Source organism: Chelonia mydas, chromosome 6, assembly GCF_015237465.2.
Source record: "Chelonia mydas isolate rCheMyd1 chromosome 6, rCheMyd1.pri.v2, whole genome shotgun sequence".
Classification (NCBI taxonomy): Eukaryota; Metazoa; Chordata; order Testudines; family Cheloniidae; genus Chelonia; species Chelonia mydas.
In genome coordinates, this window is record NC_051246.2 from 59,895,514 (window position 1) to 59,920,222 (window position 24,709).

A 24,709-nucleotide genomic window follows, 5' to 3' on the forward strand; every position below is an offset into this window, starting at 1 on the left:
TGTCATTCTTTCAGTGAGGCCTCTTTGAATGAAAGGCACATGCAGCAGTGGAAAGGAGTGCGTGCTTCTCTGGCGGTTCAGGGAGGGGTCGGTCATGACCTTCGGCAGCTGGTTTTATGTGCATGATGTAGGCTTCAAGATTTTCCCATTAGAGTAGCCTTATTCTTGCGGTATTTGAGGTGGAAAGCTTATTGTTAAAGATGATAGCAGCAAGTGGTGGTGGGTGGGGGTGTAATACATAGACTCTCCATATGCAAATAGCAAGCTATTTTTTTAAGACAGTAGGTGCAAACTATTGCCTGCGGGATAGAAAAATGCCAGAGATCACAATACTCTGCCAAAAACTCCTTGTGGCTTTCAGCTTCTCCAGTGGCCACTTTCGAGCCTGGTGATCAGTGCATTCCCATTCAGCTCTCGAGCATATGGTATATTTGTTACATATCAGGAGCCCGCAGTAGTGGTCCAGTAGTGTGGGCTGTAAATAGGCATGGCACATCATTTTCCAGCATTCTGTTACGTTAGAGAACTCACTTCACCCACGTTATGAGAGAAAATAGAATGTAATTTTTTTTTCTTTGACGTCTGTTTCTTTGTTCATAGGTTAATACTGAAACCCCATGCTGAGAGAAGCAGCAGAAATTAGTAAGGAACTGGCAGGATTGACTTATGAGCACAGACTTTGAAAAACTAAATCGGTCTACCATGACTATAAAGCGACTAAAGAGACACATTGTAACTGTATTTGGGGATAGCAAACACCGCAGAAGGGGAGGAATTAGTTACGGTGGTCCAAGGGGGTGTAATTAAGGGTTTGTTTACAAGGCCCTGCAGTTGGGACTATGGGGTGTGACCTGTAGCACATACTAGTGTGCTGTGCTATAATTCCCCATGTGGATGCTGTAGGTGCAAATGAAAAGGTACCTAGTTCAGGTTAACAAACTTTAATGTGAACTAGGTACCTTTTCATTTGCACCTGCAGTATCCACATGGAGTTACAGTGCAGCACATTAGTGCACGCCACAGTTCACACCCCCGTAGTCCAAAGTGGGGGCCATGTAGACATAGTCTGAGTATGTGGAGGGCAGGGGTGGGTGTTATATTTAAGAAAAGGATTTAAGCTGAATATCAGAGACCTCTTCCTGACAGTGAGATACAGAATAATTTTCCATAGTAAGACATGGAAGTCCCATCACTTAGAATCTTTAACATTAGACTGTACAAAACACTAAATATTTTAATGCAGGAAACAATTCCGCATTGGGCAAGGTCATACAATAGGTCTTTAACATCTAGCATACTACTGGTGTGTAGCCCCTCTTCAAGGTATGGCTCATGCCTCCTCCTGGTATGTGCCACTTGGAGTGACTTCTCCCCTCTCCTCGCATGGGTTGGGTTTTCGGCTCTTTTTCTGACGCTTGATGCCTCCACCCCAGGTGATTCGTCACTGTGCCCGAGATCCGAGGCATACTGTCCCTTGGGGAAATGAACAATGCTACTAAAGGACGAGGAATATGAAAAGCCCCTGAAGTACTCAAGAAACAATAAAGTACATCAAAACACACCCCAGCAAAGAAATGACGCACCCCAAAATAACCGTATAACAAAGAGGAACTTTACTGGAAGCAGGAAAATAGGAAAGGAAATGATTCGGGTTAACTAATACGTATTAACAAATCAACAAATTCCCCATTTCCCAACTCTTTCCAACTCCCAGCTCCCTTTCTGGCATCTTCCTAGGTAGTTGGCATGCTGAGATTGAGGCCTGAGATGAGTGCTGCAACACTGTGAACATTGGCCAGTGTAAACAGAAAGGGTCCCTTTACCCTGTCTTTGCCCATGGGTAGGGTACAGTCCTCCTACCAAGCTTGCCGGCTCTCTGATTTGAAGTCCTGTGAAGGTTTCAGCTGGCTTTCAGTAGCCAGCACCGGGTCAGATCTCTGCTACTCTGGACGTGGGTCTCCACAGGGTTGGATCATCCTGATCCATGCAACCTTCCCACAGCAGTTCAGACTCCCTTTGTGGGAAGTGGGAGTAAATCAGAGACTCTCTGAGCTGTTCTGCTTCTTTCTCTCACAGCTCCCAAACTCAAAACTGAAACAAAAACTAGTGTCTTTTGTCTCTGTCCGGCTGTCCCCTCCCACAGAGGGCGTGTCTGTATGGCCATGAAGGGGGGTGATTCCCAGCATGGGCAGACAGACTCGCAGCACTACCTCAGCTCGAACTCTCTCTCTAAAACGACCCGTGCGGAGGTTGCAACACAGGCAGCAGTTTGCGTTAGCCGCCCACGCTTGGACTCAGGGGGCTAGCCCAAGCTGTTGCCAATGGCCGCCACAGCCGCACTGCCATTGTTTGCTCATGAGGTCGAGCTGAGCTAGCGCAAGTCTGTCTACCCATGCTGGGAATCACACCTTCCAGAGGCAGTGTAGACCTCCCCTGTGGGGCTGAGCAGCCTTGGCTCACCATTGGCCCAGTAAACTGCTTATCCATATCACCCCATGTGAAACCTCCCAACTGCCTCAGCAAGCTTTTCCAGTCCATTCTGTCCCCACCCCGACTCCAAGTCCGCTGGGAAATGGTGTCAGAGGGCTCTTGTAGTCATTCCAGTTGTTGTCCTGAGGGTAGGACCCCCAAGAGGCTTAGTCTGGCACTCCAGGAGCTGGCACAATCCAAGTATGGGGTCACAGGTGTATTTGCTGTAGTGGACCAAAATTAATTTTCTAAACCCGGAACTTTAAAGGTCATATCAGGAGGATGAAGCAAGTTATATCATTGTAGGCCTACTCAAAGGAACCCAAAGGAATAGACACCCAACTCCCACTGAAAGTCTGCAGGTACCACAGGCCTCTTTCAATTCCCAGCCTTAAACACTACAGTTTGTGCTAGCCTACTGGTTCATAAGACAGACCCAAGGGTGAGCTGAACCTTGGAGCCCTGGCATCTTCAGTCACCTGACAGAGGCTAGAAGAATCATGGAGAGGGAAATCTGAAAAGAACATAGTTGTGAGACCATACATGTTGCCAGTCCTGCAGAATAGCCCTGTTCATGAGGGCTATAAAATTCAATCCATATGAAAACAAACAAGACAGTCTGGAGACAACCCACATTTCTAGAGGTCAAAGCTCAGGTAACCTTGCAGGATCACATAAAGTGTCTGTATTGTGTATTCATCCATTTCATCTGGAGAAAGGGAAAAAAAGTTTAAGTGAAAGCTAAACTAGGGAATCCAATCCATCCAGTTACTACAGAGCAAAGATTGTGGAATATCAATGCACTTTGAAATCTGTATCGTCGTAGGCCCTGGTGTATGTGTGATGATTTGCAAGTAACCTGACGGTGCATGAAATAATTGTCTTTGTAGATCTGAAACAACATTGACATCCGCTTTGCAATTTAAATGAAAGAAACACAGTGGAGTTCTTTTAAATGCATAACCTTGGTGCACTGATTTATTTTTTCTTTTTAATAGGTTAATTACTTGAACAGGTATTGGTTTAACAGTGTTCCATTCTATTGTACAGCAATAAGATACACTTAAAGTCATGTATTGCCGGGCAATTATAGCACACTGCCTCAGGTGGTATTATATAATAAAAAGCCAAAGACAAAGTGATTTTAATCACCTGGGTAGAACACCGGTATCCTAGAAATGTTCTGCTTGGAGTGTCCTGTTGCTGCCATGAATGGAAAATGCAAAGCAAATAAAATAGCAATAAGGAATAATCTCACTTAATTATTTATTGTGCATCATGTCAGTGGTGCAAGTACAACATAACCAGTAGCCAGTTGGAAAACTCCATTTGTGTCCAGCGTCCTAATGCTATTTCTTAATAATAAATGGTTGAGTTTGTGGAGAGGCCAATGGCTTTGACTGAATAGGTTTGTCGTTTTCAGCATCTCAGTTTTGCTATTGTGTGGCACTTGGAGATAGGCAGGGAATTAGTCGATGTTAATACGTTTACTTTTTTATCAGGTGAAGTGTTTGTTAAAGAGGGTTCCCCAATATGTGATAAAATCTTTATTCTGAGCTATGAAACGGAAATGGAATGTGATGATCTTTGTAATGCATTCAGTGGGAAACCACTTAAAATTTTCAACAAAGAACCTTGCACCCCTAATTATGAACTGTTACTCTCTAAATAGCAGAATTTAATCTTGTCTAATCTTTGTATCAATACTTGCATTATCAGACCTGTCAGGTTGCCCTCATTTTGTGGGGGTTCAATTTCATGCCATTTTAAGCAATTTCACTGGTGAAGCACAGAAATTTGCAATGTATTTAAATGGAAATTCTCAGTAAAAACTTGCTCAAACCTCATTTGAGCTCTGGGTAGAATAAAGCCCATTATGTTGTGAGAAGGGAAGGAATGTGAGTGTGGATGTCTATATATATGTGATATAAATTATAGCCTTTTTCTAGTAGCATCTGCCACCCCTCTAGTCTGAGTTGCTTTTTAGCAGAGAGTTATTTGAGCTTTATGCTCAGTGTTTCAATCACAGCTCTGGTTTCTTAGTAAGATTTAATAACATAAGTAAATTCACAGCACAAAATGCACAGAATTGCAAATGTCGAGGTGAGCACAGTTGGCAGGTGAGCTCCAATCCGTAGCTCACGCTAATGAAAAATTATCTAGATTGTATACATTTAAAATCTTTGATTTCTCTAGAAATCTAACATGACACGTTCACAGTCAGTGTGATCTCTGATGGAGAGAGCACTCTGGTTAGATAGTTGTCTGTGACTTCATTCCCATCAGGATGTGCACAGACTCCAAGTGCCTTCTGGGTAAAAAAATTTCAAATTCCTAAAGCATTTGTTTTGTGTTTGCATTGAAAGGAGTGGATAGCTACAGAACAGAGAGTAGATCTTGAAAAATATGTGAGAAAAGGCCCTGGCCCCAAAGCAAAAGCAGCATGCACACGCTGCTCGGTACTTGCACATCACCACACTACCACACTTTGGGTGCACACTGCTGTCATGCTTATTTTCATCCCATTCTACTAACAAATACCACTTGTGAGTTGGGGATTAGTATTTCTGCACAGGGGTTCTTCCTTCCTCTCCCCAGCCTGCAATGCAGCAAAACAGATCAGAAATAAGTGGAGTGGTATTCCTTAGGTTTATTGTTTAACTCCTTCAGTGCTGGATTTTTCTATGATGTGCGTTTGTTTAAAGCAGCCCTCTAGCAGCAAATGTGGTTGTAATTCATGCTTCCTGTTTCCATTCAAGATATCTCAACTTTGGCATGCTCACATAAGATTGCTGCTGCTGCTGCTCTTGATATAACTTTGTTCTTTCCCAGTTCAGCTGGGATACTGCTTCTGGTCCCAAACAGCATTCAACTTACATTAGGGGGATCTGAATTCCAGGAAAAAAAAAATGTTTTGTCCCGAGTAGACTCTTTTTTGGCCAGATTTTTCAAAAACTCAGCTTACTCCCTTGCAGTGTTTCTCTGCAGAAAGATTAGGGGGACTCCAGCTGGTTCACTTTGCAGTCTGCTGGGAGCCTGTGCTGATCGGTCACTTCTTTTTAGCTCACCAGTCTTTGGTGATAGCAGCATCTGAATTTGCTAACGCTAACAGCTATGCTTGGTTTTAATTAGGGCTGTCAAGCGATTAAAAAAATTAATCGCACTGTTAAACAATAATAGAATACCATTTATATAAATATCTTGGATGTTTTCCACATTTTCAAATATATTGATTTCAATTACAGCAAGAATACAAAGTGTACAGTGCTCACTTTATCTTTATTTTTATTATAAATATTTGCACTGTAAAAAACAAAAGAAATAGTATTTTTCAATTCACTTAATACAAGTACTGTAGTGCAATCTCTTTATCATGAAAGTTTAAATTACAAATGTAGAATTATGTACAAAAAAATAACTGCATTCAAAAATAAAACACTGTGAAACTTTAGAGCCTACAAGTCCGCTCAGTCCTACTTTTTAGTCAGCCAAGCACTCAGACAAACAAGTTTGTTTACATTTGCAGAAGATAATGCTACCTGCTTCTTGTTTACAATGTCACCTGAAAGGGAGAACAGGTGTTCGCATGGCACTGCTGTAGCCGTCGTTGAAAGATATTTACATGCTAAAGATTCATATGTCCCTTAATGTTTCAACCACCATTCCAGAGGACATGCGTCCATGCTTGATAACGATCCAAAGCAGTGCAGACCAACGCATGTTCATTTTCATCATCTGAGTCAGATGCTACCAGCGGAAGGTAGATTTTATTTTTTGGTGTTTCGGGTTCTGTAGTTTCTGCATCGGAGTGTTGCTCTTTTAAGACTTCTGAAAGCATGCTCCGCACCCTGTCCTGATCAGATTTTGCAAGGCACTTCAGATTCTTAAATCTTGGGTCGAGTGCTCTAGCTATCTTTAGAAATCTCACATTGGTACCTTCTTTGCATTTTGTCAAATCTGTAGTGAAAGTGTTCTTAAAACAAACAACTTGCTAGGTCATCATCAAAGACTGCTATAACATGAAATATATGGCAGAATCTGGGTAAAACAGAGTAGGAGACATACAATTCTCCCCCAAGGAATTTGGTCACAAATTTAATTAATGCTTTTTTTTTTTTAACGAGCATCATCAACATGGAAGCATGTCCTCTGGAATGGTGGCCAAAGCATGAAGGGGCATACGAATGTTCAGCAGATCTGGCATGTAAATACCTTGCAATGCTGGCTACAAAAGTGCCATGCGAATGTCTGTTCTCACTTTCAGGTGACATTGTAAATAAGAAGAGGGCAGCATTATCTTCCTGTAAATGTAAACAAACTTGTTTGTCTTAGCAATTGGCTGAACAAAAAGTAGGACTGAGTGGACTTGTAGACTCTAAAGTTTCACATTGTTTTGGTTTTGAGTGCAGTTATGCAACGAAAAAAAAATCTACATTTGTAAGTTGCGCTTTCACGATAAAGAGATTGCACTACAGTACTTGTAGGAGGTGAATTGAAAAATACTATTTCTATTGTTTATCATTTTCACAGTGCAAATATTTGTAATGAAAATAATATAAAGTGAGTACTGCATACTTTGTATTCTGTGTCGTAATTGAAATCAATATATTTGAAAATGTAGAAAAACATCCAAAATATTTAATAAATTTCAATTGGTATTCTGAACAGTGCAATTAAAACTGTGATTAATCGCGATTAATTTTTTAAATCATGATTAATTGTTTTGAGTGAATCGCATCAGTTATCTGCAATTAATTTCTCTCCCCACTCTGAACTCTAGAGTACAGATGTGGGGACCCGCATGAAAGACCCCCTAAGTTTATTTCTACCAGCTTAGATTAAAACTTCGGCAAGGCACAAATTCTTTGCCCTTGGAAGGTACGCTGCCACCACCAAGTGATTTAACAAAGAATCAGGGAAAGGACCACTTGGAGTTCCTATTCCCGCAAAATATCCCCAAGCCCTTACACCCCCAAGCCCTTACACCCCCTTTCCTGGGGAGGCTTGAGAATAATATCCTAACCAATTGGTTACAAAGTGATCACAGACCCAAACCCCTGGGTCTTAGGACAATAGAGAAATCAGTCAGGTTCTTAAAAGAAGGATTTTATTTAAAAAAAAGGTAAAAATCACCTCTAAAATTGGGATGGAAAATAACTTTACAGGGTAACAAAAGATTCAAAAACACAGCAGAACTTCCTCTAGGCTTAGTTTCAAAGTTACAAAAAACAGGAATAAACCTCCCTCCAGCAAAGGAAAAATTCACAGACTAGACAAAAGATAATCTAACATGCCTTGCCTGGCTTTTACTTACAATTTTTATAATATGAGAGACTTTTAGGATGGTTTATAGGAGAAGGAGTTTTCTGACCTGATGCTTCTCTGCTTCCCAAGAGAACACCCAAGAACAAAGCCTTCCCTCCCCACCCCCAAGATTTGAAAGTATCTTCTTTCCCCATTGGTCCTTTTGGTCAGGTGCCAACCAGGTTATCTGAGCTTCTTAACCCCTTACAGGTAAGGAGTGATTCTAGGCTACCCTTAGCTGTATGGTTATGACAACAGCCCTAGTTTTAATACTGTTTGTACAGACCCTTGTGTGAAAGAGCTCAGGAAAATGCAGGAGTCATAGCTATGGACAAAGCAAAAGAGAGAGTAGGGGCTGGTCCTGGGCAAGGTTTCTCCCACCACTCTGCCAAAGCACCTCACTCCTGAACTATATCACCCCCTGATGTTCGAGCCCTGGGCTCTTCAGACATAGCTATGTCAATGTACCTCTGTGCTGAGCTACAGAACTCCTGCTATTCCAGTCTAGATTCTGCATCCTTTCTTTCTCCAGCTCTGCTAATGGGATTGGTCCTTGCCAGCAGCATTTTCTGTCTGTCCCAATTCTGTTTACTTCTGATCAGATGCTGCCAATTGTGGCATGTTGCCACACCGTGTGACTTTTATGATGTGGACAAATATCCACTGAGGACTATATAGTTGCCACCAAATTTATTTCATTGGTGACCTCACCCAGTTCTCCAGAGGGTGAAGGTTAGTGCATTAATTTACTGTGCCAATTTACCCTCTGCAATGCTTTTGAGAGAATGTCTTGAATTCAATACCTTTACATCACTTTTATATGATTCTACGTTCTATAAGGTAAATTTGCTGCCAATATAAAATGTCTTCAAGTATCTCAGGAAGGAAGGTTTGCTTGAGCTGGTGTTCATTATACGAAGATTAATGGGGCCACTGATCCCATTTATTTGTTATTGACCCTTAGCTTAATACAGCAGGTCAAGCATCCCTACTTTTAGCTTCAGGACAGGTTTACTTAGTGCATAGATTCCCTTCTTGTTGTGTAATATCTTTTCCCAGGAAAGTTCCAGTCAGCTGCCGCATCTGATTTTAATGAAGTTCCTACTTTCACCCCGTTCTACAGATGGATAATGTGAGCTGTAGAAGGATGCTCTGACTTAACCAGGCTTTCATGGCAAGTCCTGGTTGTTCACAGGGAACTGTAACCCAATACGTCCCTGGTCCACAATGAATAACTCTAGTCACAAACATTTTTTTAAACTTGACACCAACAATAAGGATGATTTTCAATGGGAATCTGACCTATAACTGCATAGAGATCCAAACTATTCTAGCATGTGTCCATGAATGCACACACACACTGTGTTTTGCATGCTGCATTCCAAAAAAGCATCCGTCCTGCCTTCACTAGGAGCTCTCTCCCACAAGTACCAGCAGGATTCTAGACCTTAACACTTTCTTCCCTCTCTATAATATCATACTCCTTCAAGGGTCCCCTAATCGGGGGTATTTTGTATTTTAGTATATTGCTGTTATCTGAGGAAAGCCATAATGTAAGCTTTAATAATGCATTGCTTCATGTTTCTGATTTCCCTCGCCTTCTCTGATCAGCATAACTTAAATGCCTTCTCCAGTAATATAAGCTCTTCAGGCAGCAATCTGGTCTACAAACCTCTCTGTAAAGTTCTAGTGGTGCTATATAATGTCACTTTTCTTCAGTTACACACCATTGTTCTTGGCTTTTGGAGGCCTGAGGTTAAAATCTCTCACACCATCTTCAAAACCCTTCTAATCATTAGGGTAGAAGCCAGAATTCCTAAGAGAAGGGCAGCAGGGTTATCCTCTTCTATACCTGTTGGTAATGTTCACAGCCTTGGCTGTATCTTCTTCCCACTGTCTCTCATTACCAAGAGAGTGCCAGCTGGAGGAGAAGGGGGGAAATAACTAAGGCAATAATGAACTTTTCACTTTTTAAACCTTATTGACAATTCATCTTTAATCTTCAGACAAATTGTGCCCTTCCCTGATAATTTATTCAGTTCCAGCAACTCCTAGGTATTGAGTGATGAGCCTGATTTCAGTCCACAAACACCCACAGAGATCTGCCACACTTTCAGTACACTATGAAAGTCTGAAGAGGACATATTTGTCCTTTCTGAAAAATCAGTGGCTTTCCTGCATCATCCTGTCCAAGTTCTAGGTGGACTCTGGCAACTGCAGGAGTTATATTACTCCTGCCAGCTTCCAACCTAAGGGCACTTTCTTAGCACTCCAGGTTTTCTAATTGACACAGTAAAAAGTGCCTTCATTTCACATTTTGCCTTTCTCTTTGTGAACTCTTCACAAGAGATTCTGCATACGCCAGTTGCACACTTGACCAGATCCCTGTGTCCTCCATCTCTTCAAGCTAGGCACTCATTTTGTTTTCCTTGTCCTGGTGCATGTAATACCATAGTCTGTGCAACAGCTTAAATTGTCTTCCGTGTTCCACGGTTTGTTAAACCACTGCTGCCCGCATCACATAGGAAGCCTTCTATTTTTACACTGTTCTTGTCAAACCTAAACATTATCCGCCATGCAGGAAACACTGCTGACCCCATTTGGACTGTTTCTTTCTACTACCTGAAATTCCATGTGCCCAGAATCCCCTCTGACTTCTTCATCTCGAAATTCTTTCTAGTTCTTTCTCAAATTCATTGGTTCCCTGAGTCTTTCTTTCATTATGAAATACTGTTGTATCTTTCATATAAAGAAAGAGCTGAAAACCCACTTCAAGGCTGCTGAAAGCATAGTGAATATAGCTTAAAAGGTCTGTCTTCTATTACGGCTCCTAGTTTATTCTACATACACTTATTATCCTTTGTGTACTACATGGAACAATTTCTTCTTCTGGTTTGTGGAATCCTTGTACACATGATTTCCTGGTATTCAGTTTCTCCTATGGGTCTCTCCTTATCTCTTCATTTTAAAGACTTCCATTTGGCCGCTTCTGTGAACACTCCTTCAGCAAGAATCCACCTGATTTTCTAAAGCTTCATGTCAACTCTTAAAGACAAGCATTTCTAATGCTGGCTGCTGCAAGGATCGCACTTGGCACTTGAACCAGGGGCATTAGTCATGCCTAAATCTGCTTTTTCTAACAGTTCTTCAAATGAGACACATCGTCAAGGTTTCCAGTTCCATGCAAGTCTCTTTTTCTTAGCACTTCCAGGGCTGTTTCAATCATACTTGACAGTTCTGGATCTATCTCCCATATACCAGTTGTCTAAGGAATTGTCCCTCCCGAGATCTTCGGGATTAGGGGGGAGAGAGGGTACTATGATCCCAGTTGGAGATCAGTTTCCCACAGTCTCTGCCTCTCTTCTTTCCACTGTCTGGGGATTCCTCCTTCCAAAGGGATGGAGTTACAGGACCAAGTTCTCTTATTTGAAGAACCTTTATTCTTAAGACCTTGACACTCCTACCCTTTCATCCCTGGTCTTCTATTTCTCTCCTACGTTCACTAATTTCAAAGCAAGATAGGCTCTTGCCTATTCCATTTCCAACCATATTTAGCACATAGGTAACAAGGAGATAGGCACCTCATAAATACCATAGATTTTGTATGTTTCCTGTTCCTGTGTCCATATACTGTTCATGCAGAGCTGTCAGCACCACTTTCTCCATGAGCTATTCCAACAACTCTCTTCTCTCTCATCTCCTCCAGAATTTACATTGCTTTTTCCAATGCCACATAATCACAGTTCAACAGAGATCTGGTTTGGGCCATGCCTCTTATTAATTGCTTGTATTCCAGTTGCATCTCGGGGCCCCAGACAGGATCAAGATCCAACTGTGCTGATTTATTTAGACCAGTTCTGAGTCCTTTGCTGTCCTTTGTTGTCCTCTGTACACGCCCCCCGTCCCCTTTCTCCTCTTCACTGCCATCTTCCTCAGTCAGGTCAGGAGAATAAAAGCATCATCTCCTTGATTCTCCTGTATGCAGGCTGAATAGATGTGCCCCACAGTTCATGGGCGTCTTCTCACAGTTGTTCTCTGCTTGTGTCTTCTCTGAAGAGACACCTACACTTGAGCTCTCCAAAAAGAACAGGACAATCAGGTCTCTCTTCAGATTTCCCCTGTAAACTGTTGCCCTGCCCAGTGAGCTAAGGAGCATATTTCTCACATCACTGTTGATTATAAAGGTTTTAGTCAGACAGCTGCAGGTAAGCAAATAATTTTTTTTTCATTTTTTTTCACTTGAGTGTTGCAAATTACCTCTCAGTACAAACTACATACCTCAAGTATTCTAGACATCTTACACAAATTCAGGAATCTTAATATTTCACCCAATTTTTTACATTAATCTCCCTTTAATCCAGGCAGCACTGTAAGGACTAAAGATCCTTTACATTACATACAGGTAGGATTATGGCTTATTCATTAGGGAGAGAGAGAGATTGATTTTTCTTCTTTGCATCCTTGATAACTTTCCCTTTGCTGAAATCCTTGCAGGCACTTCTCCCTGCTCAGCCTGTCTCCACAGGAGGTGAAGATGTAACCCTCAGTATGAAAGGTAAATACCACGACTCCCATTGAAAGCAGAAAATGAGCGCTCCTGCTTCTCTGACAGAAAGGTTGTATTGTGAATTAAGCCCTGCAAGATGATCTGCCCTTAAATCCTCCTCTCTTGTGTTAAAGACTATATTGTCGTCCTGCATTTTCTCTATTTATTTGTTGCTTTACCATGGAATGAGGAAACTTTCAGATCCAAAGATAGATGCTTGTCAATAAATATCCCCCTTTAGGATTTCCTTAAATTCAAAGTTCAGATGTCACCACAAATCTGTCACATGTTAAGCAGCAAATCACGGTAAGGCAAAACAGAAAGAGCTCTCAGCCTAAAGTGCTAAAAACCACTCTGTATATGGACAGGGACATTGCAAGATACATTCTGCATAGTCTCCCCAGATGACTGGAACTGGAGCTTGGATGACAAGCCGTAGACCAGTCTGTGTATTTATTTTAAGAAAATGTGCAGAATACATTTTATGTGACATAGCAAAACCATCTAGCAGAAGTAATGAAGGCAATTCTAAAATAACACAGCCTTGTTTTTAACTTTCTTGCCCTTCTTTATTCGCAGCTGGATGTGTGCTGTGCTGGAATTTGGGATCTTTTGTTCACATTCTGGCTGTCTTGTAAGCACCAGGCAGTGCACACTACCCCATCTGGCCAGGCTGGCCTAGAGAAATAGGCTCTTCTAAATGTGCAAAGACAGTTGCTTTACATAGACATAGCCCTCTGTACAAAGCTGCCTTCTGTGTATTACAGAAGCCATTAGGACTAATAGAATTTGGTTTCCAATCACAGCCCAATAAATTCCATTTTGTTGGATATTGCCTCAGAGAGATGAAATGGGACAAGTGCATGGAAAGTTTTTAAGAACCCTGGGGGGCAGTTTTGAACTTGATTCCAAAATGGATGGAATAACAACGGAGGATGGGGGCAGAGATGATTCTGTTCCTGTAGACAAAGAAAAGTCTGGCTGCGGTGTTCAAGAACTCCAGAACTTAGAAATTGGGGGGTTAAGACAACTATAAAAGTGAGAATTGAGAAAAGAAGCAATGAAAAAATAAGGCTTTCAGTGCAGGCAGAACCAAGGTCTGGACAAATTCTGGCGTGATTAAGAAAAGTTAAGGTTTTACTTAAGGAACATGATAAGAGTCAGAAACATTTGATAAGGACTCTCTCTAGAAAAATTACTTCAATCTTGAAAGCATCCATTTAGTTGGTTACAGAAGTTTTATGGTGTAAGCAGAATTTAGATGGGATACAGAGGATGGCCATAATATCTTGACCATTTTGAAACTTGCTTTCCACAAAGTACCTGAATTCAGGAAAGATACCCATCTATATAAGGCAAGAGAAGCCACCAGCAGTCAGTTGCTGGTTCTGCCCAGTCTGGACAGGACATCTCGGCTAGTAGGCCAACATTTTCAGCCAGACTCTGTCAATACAGCCACAAAACTTCAGGACGTATCTAGCTGAGTTTGCACACCCTCCACACTTACAAAAGCATATTGGGCAGTTAAGGATGCAGTTACCTGGTTTTATAAAAATGTGGGGAGGCTGTAGATTTATTTAATGGAGGCAAGGTGGACATTTTTTCCCTCCTCTCTGGCAGACTAATTTTGGCCCAGCATGAGGTGGAGTTTTGGCCCAGCATCAAGATTAGACCCCCAAATATACCTCACTCCTAAAGATCTGTTGCTAATTTTGTGAACTAACATAGTTTTTGCATTGACGACTGTCCTGTAGACTGAAGTTCTCTATTTATCCTCAGAGCAAAACGGGCAGGGCCAGGATATACTTTCCCTACTAAAGTGTATTTACATTTGTTCTGGTGGATCACAGGATGAGAGGATAGTTCAGTGCCCCATGGCCTCTCTAGTGAGACTGTCAACAAGACAGCGCCAATGAGAGCCGACAGTTGTTTCGGTTTTTATTAGGTGGAAGCTGGTCTGAGTGGGAACTGGTCTGAGACCTACCAACTCATTTCATGCACAGGACATCCTTGTGCCCTAGAGCTGAAAAGGTTCCCTGGGCTACCCAATGCCCCCTTTTCAAATGAAGACCCCATTAAATTCAGAAGGGTGAAAATGAGCCATGGGAACCGTGTGACAGGCTTGGGGAGATGGGGCTGCCATGCCATTTAAAAAGAAAAAAAAAAAGAATGAGTTTTTTTTCAAGTCTTCTCTTCTAGGTTGCCACCTTCTGTCCCCCGTGTACAGTATCTGCCATCTGTGTGAGTGTAATTTAGGGCCAATTAAGGAGTGAGTGGGAGTCATAAACGCATTTCATTTAGAACCTGGAAATGGACTCCTGGGAACCTAGAGAGAGAACTGAGTGCTTTCTCTCCACAAAAGCTGCTCCGCCCCAGTGCGGTAATTCTAACCACCAAGCTCCAAATCTCAAAATTCAACGCTGGCTTGGATTTACGGAGCATTAAGCAACTGAATTAAATCCTCGGTGTTCACTTGGAGTCAGCCTGAGTGAGTAAAGGATTTCACGGGCTGGGTTACTCTACAAGGCCATAATTTATAACATTATGCAGAAGCTGCTCCTCCGAGTTTTATTTTGACTTGCTGCAATTTCTTTTTATTAAAGCCCCGATAGTATTTGTTGTTTTTCTGTCTGCTTTGATGTGGGAGTTTTGGATTAAATCTAAATAAATAAATGAGGTTTAAAATTAAATTAGGTTTCATTTGCATGAGTCTGGGAGTGAAGTGCATCTTTCTTTTACCATATAAAACCTAACAGACCCATTACCGATCATACAGCCCTCCGTTGCTCACGAGAAAAATGACATTTCCCTCTGCGTAGGAAATACTTAAAAGTCCCAAGAATAGATTTATAGGAATATTTTAACCTTTTCTTTGATCCTTGAAATGTCATTGTTCTGTAGGCTACATTGAAAAATGTGACCTTTTCTAGGAACCATGGGATGGATTTGATCTTTGGAAGATGTTTTAGAGATAATGTACTATAGGGTGCAGGGAGGATTCGTTTCCAAACAGGGATTGGAGCTGCTTTTTTTTCTGCATATGGTGAGAGGATGTTTGTGTCCGGCGTGAATATTAGAGGCATAGGTATCTGGAGTGTGTGCTTTATAGGTAGAGAGCAGGGAGATGTTAAGAGAATATCGCAGCTTTTTATTTTAATGTGCAACAACTTCATTTTCTTTAATCCAAATAAAAGAAGTTAAAGTAACAGTAATGGGCCATATGGGGAAACTTGCATAGGAAGATGCTTGAAATGTAGGCTGTTTCCTGAAGTGCAAGCTATGTTTGCTTTCTAGGCAAAATTCACCTAGAGTCCCTGGATGGCAAAATACAAAACTGGGCAGTTAAAGAAGAAATGGGAAAGTTCAAAAGAGTTGAACCTTCCTTCCCTTCAGATTTGTGTTCTGGCATGATGTTTCTGTCCCCATTCTCTGATGCTTTCATCCTCCTTCAGTGTTCACAGTTTGTCCCTCTGGACAACCAATCTTAAATTGCATATATTCTCCATGTTGCACGCAAAAGGAAGCACCAGCTAAATTCCTGTACAGCTGTGTTTAATTTGGAAACCCCTAACCTTTTAGCTGTTTTCAACAAAAGTGGAGAAAAGCTGGTGAAACCCAATAGTTGTCAGTTCCCTCTTTTGCTGGTGATAATATTCCAGACTAGATCTCCTCCAAAAATGCCAGAGCACCAACTATGTGAGTTTCCTATGTTGAGACCAATGCTGCAGTCCTTGCACACCCAAAACTCACCCTGGAGATTAGTATTATTGATGTAGTATCCTAGATGCCCCCAAAATAGCTTTCAGTGTAAGCACAGACAGAACTTTATCAGTGGTGACGCAGTAGGGATGCTAGGGGATGGGAGAACAAAGGCGATAGATTATCTGGCTGCCTGTTTGTTACACAAAAGATGACAACAGTGCAGAAGAAAACTTGTCCTACTGCAGTATTCAAGAGGTTCCCAGGGCTGGCACTTCAGGTTTTTGGGCTGGTTCTCTGAGCTCCCTACTTTAATGTTGTGACTCTGCCGGGGTCCCACTGTGCACTGGAGCTTGGGATGCAGGTGTGAAATGGAGAAGCAGCTATTCACTTAGTCTGATGTAGAGAAGTCCAAACACTATAGCAAGTTAGAGTGCACAGTGCTAAATAAAAAGCAGCAGTCACTGACCTTGAGCAGCTGGGGTTGTAGTCTGGTAAAGTGGCATGATATGCCAAAAAGATTGAGAGCCATGGTGCTGTTACAATGTGGACAGTCCAGAGGATCTTCACATTGGTTCCTACCTTATTTCCAGTCATGTGTATTGAGTCTGAAAGTATTTTATCCATAGCTAATGTGCTGGAAAAAATGTAGCTAAACAATAAGATGTCTGGGAGTCACTGGCCTTTATCAGTGACATGGCTGTCAGGCAGTAGAGGCTGGTGACATTTTGAATACAGGTAAGCGAAATTAACAGGTTAGATTGCATACTGGCAAGTTATAGCAGCGGATAAAGACCATGTACCTGAGTAAAAACAAGGTATGCAGGGTCAAACCTGAGGAGCTGCCACTGCAGTTTGTCTCCTCCCTTTGCTCACCAAATGCAGCTGTAGCTCTGGTAGATAATACGGGTGTTTGGCCAGCATATTGGACAACATGTCATGTTAACCACATCCATAGATTTATTTTACAATAGAAGCATGAATGTAAGAATATAACTGGTCTGTGATGGTACTAGCAAAATCCAGGGGAGTCTGAAGAAGCTGTGCTTTCCAGAGTTCTAGGTCTATAGATCTCATGATGATTTATCATTCTCTCTGCTCTGTTCTCCATCCATTGTCTTGCATTTCACATACTAATGCTTTGATTTCCTCGGCGTCATGAATCGATCATCTATAAAGTAGGCATCCTTCGATCTCTAAAGACTATGGGTACACGCTCCTGAGAGAGAAAGAATGCACTCAGTTGGTTTTATGTGGCTGAAGAGACACAGTCGAGAGAGACCGTCTCAGCCGCGTTCTGACACTTGGAGCTCTGCCTTCAGCGAGCTCTTTTCTCCTCTGCTAAGCTGGACTACTGCCTCTTGTACTTCTGGAGACCTTTGTTGAGCTCTTGTTTCCAGAGGCTATGGTCCTGAGCGTGATCTTCCCAATTGTCCACATCCATGTCCATTTCTTTGAGGTCTCGCTTGCACAAATCCTTGAAATGTAATTTTGGGCATTCTTTGGTTCTTTTTCCATATGCCAGTTTGCCATAGAGAATGTCCTTTGGGATGTGCCCATCATTCATTCAGCACACATGCCCAAGCCAGCAGAGGCATCTCTGTATGAGGAGTGTTTGCATGCTGGCCCGCTTGACCACATCAGTGTTGGTGACTCTGTCCCTCCAGGAGATTCCAAAGATTCAACAAAGGCAATGCATATGAAAGCTGTTGAGTCTCTTTTCCTGATGAAAGTATAAGGTCTATGTCTCAGTCCCATACAAAAGTGTCCTGATAACACATGCACGATAGACACAGATCTTTGTGTGTTCTTTTGTTTTGCCATACCCTCTTGCTCAGTCTAGATATTGTTGTGGCGGCTTTTCTGATACAGATGTTGAGTTCTGTTTCAAGTGAGAGGTTGACTGTGATAGTGGACCCCAGATAAGTGAACTTGTTCACCACTTCACGTTCATAGTTGTTGATCTTGATGGAGGGTGCTTCCTCAACTCCTTGGCACATTGTGTTCTTCTTTTTAGGCTTATGATATGTCCAAAGTCTTGGCAAGGCTTTTGAAAAAGTGTCCATGTGATTTTGGAGATGGGCGTCTGTGTGGGTTGTCACTGCTGCATTGTCAGTAAAGAGGAGGATAAGGGCCTCCCAAGTCTTGGTTTTAGATCTGAGTCTTGCAAGACTGAACGGCTTTCCATCAGGTCTTGTGAGCAAATAGATTCCCTCAGTTGAGGGACCAAAAGCTTGTTTCAGTAGCAGGGAGAAGAAGATCCCAAACAGAGCTGAGGCAAGTACACAGCTTTGCTTGACCCCACTATAAATCTGGAAAGCGTCAGAGACTGAGCTGCTGTACTGAACTGTGCCATTCATGTTTTCATGGAAGGACCGAATCATGCTTAAGAGCTTGGGGAGACATCCAATCTTTTCGAGAAGTGCAAATAGTCCGCTTCTACAGACAAGGTCAAAAGCTTTTGTGAAATCGATGAAAGCTATGTACAGGGGCTTTTTTTGTTCTCTGCATTTCTCTTGTAGTTGTCTCAGTGAGAAGATCATGTTGATAGTAGACCTTCCGGCTCTGAAGCCACACCATGATTCAGGATAGATTCTGTCTGTAAGGGTCTGAAGTCTGTTCAGGATGACTCGAAGAAAGGCTTTTCTCATGATACTAAGACAGGAAATGCCATGATAGTTGTTACAGTTGCTCCTGTCACCCTTATTTTTGTAGCGAGTGATGATGTTAGCATCTCTCATTTCTTGTGGTACTTCACCTTCTTTCAAGCACAGGCACAGCAACTCATGAAGGTGTTTCAGTAGGATAGGTTTTCCACATTTTATGACCTCTGATGGTATACAGTCTTTTCTGGGGGCCTTTCCATTGAGGAGGCCATCTATGGCAAGGCTAAGCTCCTCAACAGCTGGTTCATTGTCGAGTTGTTTCATAATAGGCAGGCTTTCGATGGCACTGATGGCTGCATCCGTAACAATATTTCCCAGCCCAGAGTAGTGTTCTACCCAGTGATCCATCTACTTGGTGCGCTTGTTGATTGTTTACCCTGTTGTTAATTTCAGTGGGGCTGAAGTTGGACCCAAGCTTTCTTGATCCCATCATACATGTTTCTGATATTGCCTGTATCGGCTGCAACTTGAATGCTTTCGCATAAGTGCAGTCAGTAGTCACTGGCCCAGCGTTGAGCAGTTTGTTGTACTTGGGTTCTTGCCTTTCTCAATGCTTGTAAAGTTTTTTCATTTGGGTCTCTCTTGTAGTTTGTTTGGGCTGAGCGTTTGGCCTCTGTCTGGTGTCATTTCACTGTAATATGCATCAAACCAGTCGTTAGTCTTGTTTTCCTTCTTCCCAAAGACTGACAGAGCTGCATCGTAGATTTGTGTTCTTCAGCTAGGCACTTGTGGCCCAATTACTGGACTCAGGGATTTGTTGTACTGCTGTGACTTTTCTTGGTCCACTATGATGCTGATGTTAATACGGGACATCCTTTTACTTTAGATCTATGTATTTTTTTGGTTTAAGTCTTGCTGCATACCAGAGAGTGTGTTGATAACTGCAGGTAATGAGGATGCTCTTAAGGTTAATATGCCTTGTGATGATAAGATCCAATTGGTGCCAGTGGCCAGATCTCAGATGTTTCCAAGAGACTTTGTGTTGCATCTTTATCTGGAAAAATGAATTTCTTATACAAAAGTAGTAGTAGGAACAAAATTCCAGCAGTCTCTGACCATTTCCATTCATCTTACCAGTTCCAAGTTGACCAAGACAAAGTTGGTCCATGCTTCCTGATGAGCTTCCAGCCTTGCGTTAAAGTCCCCTAGCAAAAAAACATATTTATGTTTCAGAATCCTGCTGATGATGGTGTAGAACTGGTTCTTCATGTCAGAAGATGAGGAGAATGTTGGGGCATACACACTCACAAGGTATACCGGGCCCTCAGATGTGAACAAGCATAGTGCCAAAATTCTCTCTGATCCATCATCCCCAGAAGTGAGTTCTTGATGGAAAATCCAACTCCATGCTCTCGTGTTTCTTCGGTGCTTTTCCTGTGCCAGAAAAATGTGTCTTTTTCCGTGAGAGATCCGCTTGATGCTAGCCAATGTCATGTTTCTTAGAGGGATGCGATATCTACATTGAGTCATTTCAGCTCATCGTTGATCACAGCAGTTTTACATGCATCATTGATTTGTTGAGGGTCCTCAGATAATCTGGTTGTTAGGGTGCGAACGTTCCAGCACCCTGCCTTTAAGGATATTTTCTTTCTTGTACTTGATTTGCCTGGTGCATTGGTTTCAGTCCACTTGTCAAATTATAAAACTTTAAGCTCCAAGCACCCATTGAAGCAGGCAGCCTGTGGCGGGACAACTCCCAAATGTCTGGGGGATGCCCAGTTTTATGGTGGGCGGTGGTGAGGTACGATGATCTCTCCCACTGTTGGACACAGCCCCTGGTGCACAACTGTACGCCAATCGAGTAAGAGCTTAGAACCAGTGACAGCTGCCTCCTGTTTTGTGTCAATGCTCAAGGCGAAGCTAGAGTATCTCTCCAGGATGCAAGCCTGGGCAGATAACATGGAGGCCCTGAGTTGCCCATGCATCAGGACCCTCCTCTTGGCGTCACCAGTAAAATCCAGAGGAGAGGAAGACTATCTAGAAGACTCATTAATATAGGACATCAGAAGTGCAGGAGCATCCACTCTTTTGGATGTGTAAAAAAGGAAGAAGTGTTGATGTTAAGTCCTGGTTACCTTGTATTGCTGGGTTATGTCTGTTTCTACTCACAAACTCATACTTTCAAATTGATTGTACTCACCTATAAAAATTTGCTCTAGGATTGAGAGGCCCAGTGCTTGGATTACTTTTTATATTGTTTGATTGCCTCCTACGGGGTGGGTTCACTTCCTCCCTCAATGTGCAGGGAAGTTTGCAAGTATATGATCCTGCCCCGAGCAGATGGGAAACATGCATATAAACACAAGGTATAAAGTGCTGAGCAGTTTGGGGAATGCAAGGGACCCCATTCCTGCATTAATGAGATGCTGCTGTATAGTTGCCAAGTTACTCCTACCTAATAGCAGGAGTGAGGCTTGAGTGGGAATCAATTGCTAAGTGTCTCATTAGCATGTTGAAAATCATGCTGAACCCCATGTCTCTGCAGAAACAACCACTTCCCATTGTTTTTATCACACGCTAAGGGGTGAAAAAGGTGTTAAGACTAAAGCAAAAGAAATAATGGGGAAATATTTCCACAAATGCACATTGAAATTTGAAACTGAATTTAGATTTGACCCTTTCCTGTTGGTTTTAGAATCATAGAATTATAGGACTGGAAGGGACCTCAAGAGGTCATCTACTCCAGTCTACTGCTCTTGTGGCAGGACTAAGTATTATCTAGACCAGTGGTTCTCAAAGCCGGTCCGCTGCTTGTTCAGGGAAAGCCCCTGGCGGGCCAAGCCGGTTTGTTTACCTGCCGCGTCCGCAGGTTCGGCCAATCGCGGCACCCACTGGCCGCGGTTCGCCGCTCCAGGCCAATGGGGGCTGCAGGAAGGGCGGCCAGCACATCCCTCAGCCTGCACTGCTTCCCGCAGCCCCCATTGCCTTGAGCGGCTAACCGCAGCCAGAGGGAGCCACAATCGTTCAAGACGGTCATGTTTTCTCAACCTTTAATCTTTTTTTTTTTTTTTTTTCCTTTCCTGAAATGTGGCACCCAGAACAAGACACAATACTCCAATTGAGGCCTAATCAGCGCTGAGTAGAGTGGAAAAATTACTTCTCATACTTTGCTTACAACACTCCTTTTAATACATCCCAGAATTATGTTTTCTTTTTTGCAAGTGTTACACTGTTGACTCATATTTAGCTTGTGATCCACTATGAACCCCAGATCCCTTTCTTGAAGTTCATAAATATTTTCAAATAAACTTGAGATTTTGCAGTTTGCTTACAGACAATTTGTACACGGGGAGATGGGGGGAAGTTGAAATTTGCCAAATACATTATGGGTTGAGAATTGTTTGCTCAGATCTTCTTGAGCTACTACCACTCAGTGCAAGGGATAGTGCTTAGCACCAGGGAGGGCTGCAACCAGGCTGAAGGACCTTTTCAGTCCCTAGTGGTCTCATATGTGGACTGTTGGAAGAAAAAGAGGACCACCATGTCTGGAAGCACCTGTAACAGTCATCACCCTGTTCACTTTGCTTATATGTGTACTCCTTATCCCCCATCCTGTGTCTGTTTTTGGCTTATTAGATTGTTGACTCTCTTGGGCAGGAACAGTCTTCCTCTGTGTGGTGGGAAAGTGCTCAGCACGGGGGAGTCCTGATCCTGATTGTAGCCTTTGGGTGCTTCTGCATTACAAATTATAGAATAGCACAGCTAGTGACCCATGCTAGAAACTCATCGCTCTTGTGCATCCCAAAGGCCTACTAAATAAGTAGCCAGTATGAGAGTGAACAGACCGTAATGGCCATGGCATTAGTGTGTCTAAGGCTGTTGCAAGGGAATCATTAGAACAGTGTGATTCAGTTGAACCAGTAACATTGTCTCCTCTTTGGTGTCAGGAGCATGGTAATGTGGAATTGATATGCTCTGAGTGCTGGTCACAGGTGCTGTCTGATCATTTTAGCATATGGGCTCTAATAGCTCTTATGCTTCATGGATTTAATACCCAATACTCAACTTTCCCTCCCGGGCTGCAATTGATTTGGGGGGGAGATGTTAACTTGGGAAAGGAGTTTCTTCTGTCTGTATCTCACCCTCTCACTCAAGCACCCAACCCATCCACCCCCCTTTTTTCCCCTTAGCCCTTTCTCACAGGAACACATGCAGACTAATGTAGTTGTGTTCCAGAAGCCTGTATTGTGACAAACCAAACATCTCTGATGCAGATACCAAGGAAATGTATTCAGACAGGCCATGACACAGGATTTTTGCTTGTCTTGTTTCACGAAGACTATCAGCCAGGCTTCACCAGCCTTGGCCCCACAAAGTATAGCAATGCAAGCAAACTTTGCAGCCACCGAGAGGAGGTGGCTGACGTAGGTGCTGATGAAGATTAAGGAGTGGGTAGTCCTGGAAACTAGGCTTCTCAGCTTAGTGCAGGTCAGGGTTGTCAAACTGTCAATCTGCAGCATGATTCACTCCTGTGATGCTAATTCTGTGTCTGCCTCCGAGGCTAGCAATGTATTCAGCTCCATTCTTACCATAGCGACAGACTACCTTCCCTCTCCGTTCCTACTTATAAAATGTGTCATACATGTCAAACTATGGAATTAAACCCTCTATTTCAAACCAGACAGTAGCTGTAAAAATCCACATTAACTCCGTAAGAAAAGCCTATGGGAAATTTCCCTCTGGCTTTTGTTTGGTTGGTTTGGTTTAGTTTTTAACCAAGACTGTTCCTCCATGGACATGCTTGAAGTTAATGTACAGATCTTGTACTTCTAGCCTCCTGCCCTCTCTCCAACTTTTTGGTCCCTGATTCCTGTCTTCAGACAATTCTTATCACTGTTGGTATGTGAGCCTTTGCTCTGTGATTTCTGCCATCTGCAATAGCCTTAGTATTGTTAATTATTGATATCACAGTAACACCCAACACCTCAGGTGCTGTATAAACATAGAATAAGAGACAGCCCCTACCCTGAAGAGTTTACAGTCTAAAAACAAGATAGGCAAGGGTTGGGAGGAAGACATTAACCATACAAGCAAAATGAACAATGCAATGATCTGCAAATGTCCTGTTAGCTCCACAATCTTGGGTCTGGTTTGCTTTCATTTTTTGGGAGGGGTTTGGGTATGAAAGGATTAGCTAAAGAGAGACAAGGGGCGGTCCATAAATTACATAACACATTAGGAAGTGGGTAGGTCTTTAATGTTGTGTGTGTGTTTCAATATTAAAGAGTTATGGGTGGAGGCTCTTGAAAATCACCAAAAAATGTGTTACATGATTTATGGACAGCCCCCAAAGGTAGGACGAGGGGACACTGAAGGGAGTGAAGAGTTTCTGGCTGAGAGGCTGGAGGGAGGCGGAGCAAACAGCCAGTCAGCACAGGAGAGAGACTGTTCAATGTAAACCGTGCAATAAACAGACGGCCAATGATGACACCATTAGTCCCAGAGGTCCCTGCTACACTGTTTCTCTGCTCTGTCCTGCCGCTTAGTCTCTGATGGCTCCTCCCAGCATTTTCAATTCCCTGAACTCACATGGCTTGCATGGGGACATACGTGGGCCTTGGTCTCCATAGCCAGTGTATGTGAATGGGGTGGTCACCCTTGCACAGTTCTGGCTCCGAGGGGGGGTGCTGGGTGGGGGGTAACCATGGCTAGGTCTTGGCTCCCCACAAACCCCAGCTGAGACTCTGGCTTTTTCCTTCCAGTGATTTAGCTTGGGAAAGAGGCAATGTGGCTGATGAGAGGTGTAGAGCCTGCCTGCAATACTCCATCAAAGTCTCACATTTCATCAGAAAACATATATTTCTCCCTTACCTTCTGTGTCTTAATTTCTCTCTCCTTTTGCTGCTACTTTTTGTTTGCGGCCCAGCAAAGCCCCCTGTGAACGTTTGTATGAAAGCCACTAGGCGTGTTTGTTCTAGCATCCTAATCGTGGTGCCCTGTTCCTTGAAGACCAACTTTCATAGTCATTCTTGCCTCATTCCCTTCACAGCTGTCCTGAGGATGAAAGCAAATACAGTAGCTAGCC

At 42.7% G+C, this 24,709-nt stretch overlaps 1 protein-coding gene across 19 annotated transcripts in view; it reads left to right on the forward strand.

The window, feature by feature from the left end:
- The window catches only part of LOC102939360 (transmembrane protein 263), a 307,551-nt gene that overhangs the window by 235,744 nt on the left and 47,098 nt on the right, over positions 1-24,709 (forward strand). For 4 of the 19 annotated variants that reach the window (XM_037900112.2, XM_043549970.1, XM_043549969.1 and 1 more), the window contains exon 4: positions 12,268-12,328. The exons of 14 other annotated variants lie outside the window; for them this stretch is intronic. In XM_037900112.2, the coding sequence (XP_037756040.1) occupies positions 12,268-12,328 (61 nt within the window). Of the gene's footprint in view, positions 1-600; positions 643-12,267; positions 12,329-24,709 lie in introns of all 19 variants that reach the window. One more of the 19 variants, XM_043549968.1, reaches the window with a different exon arrangement.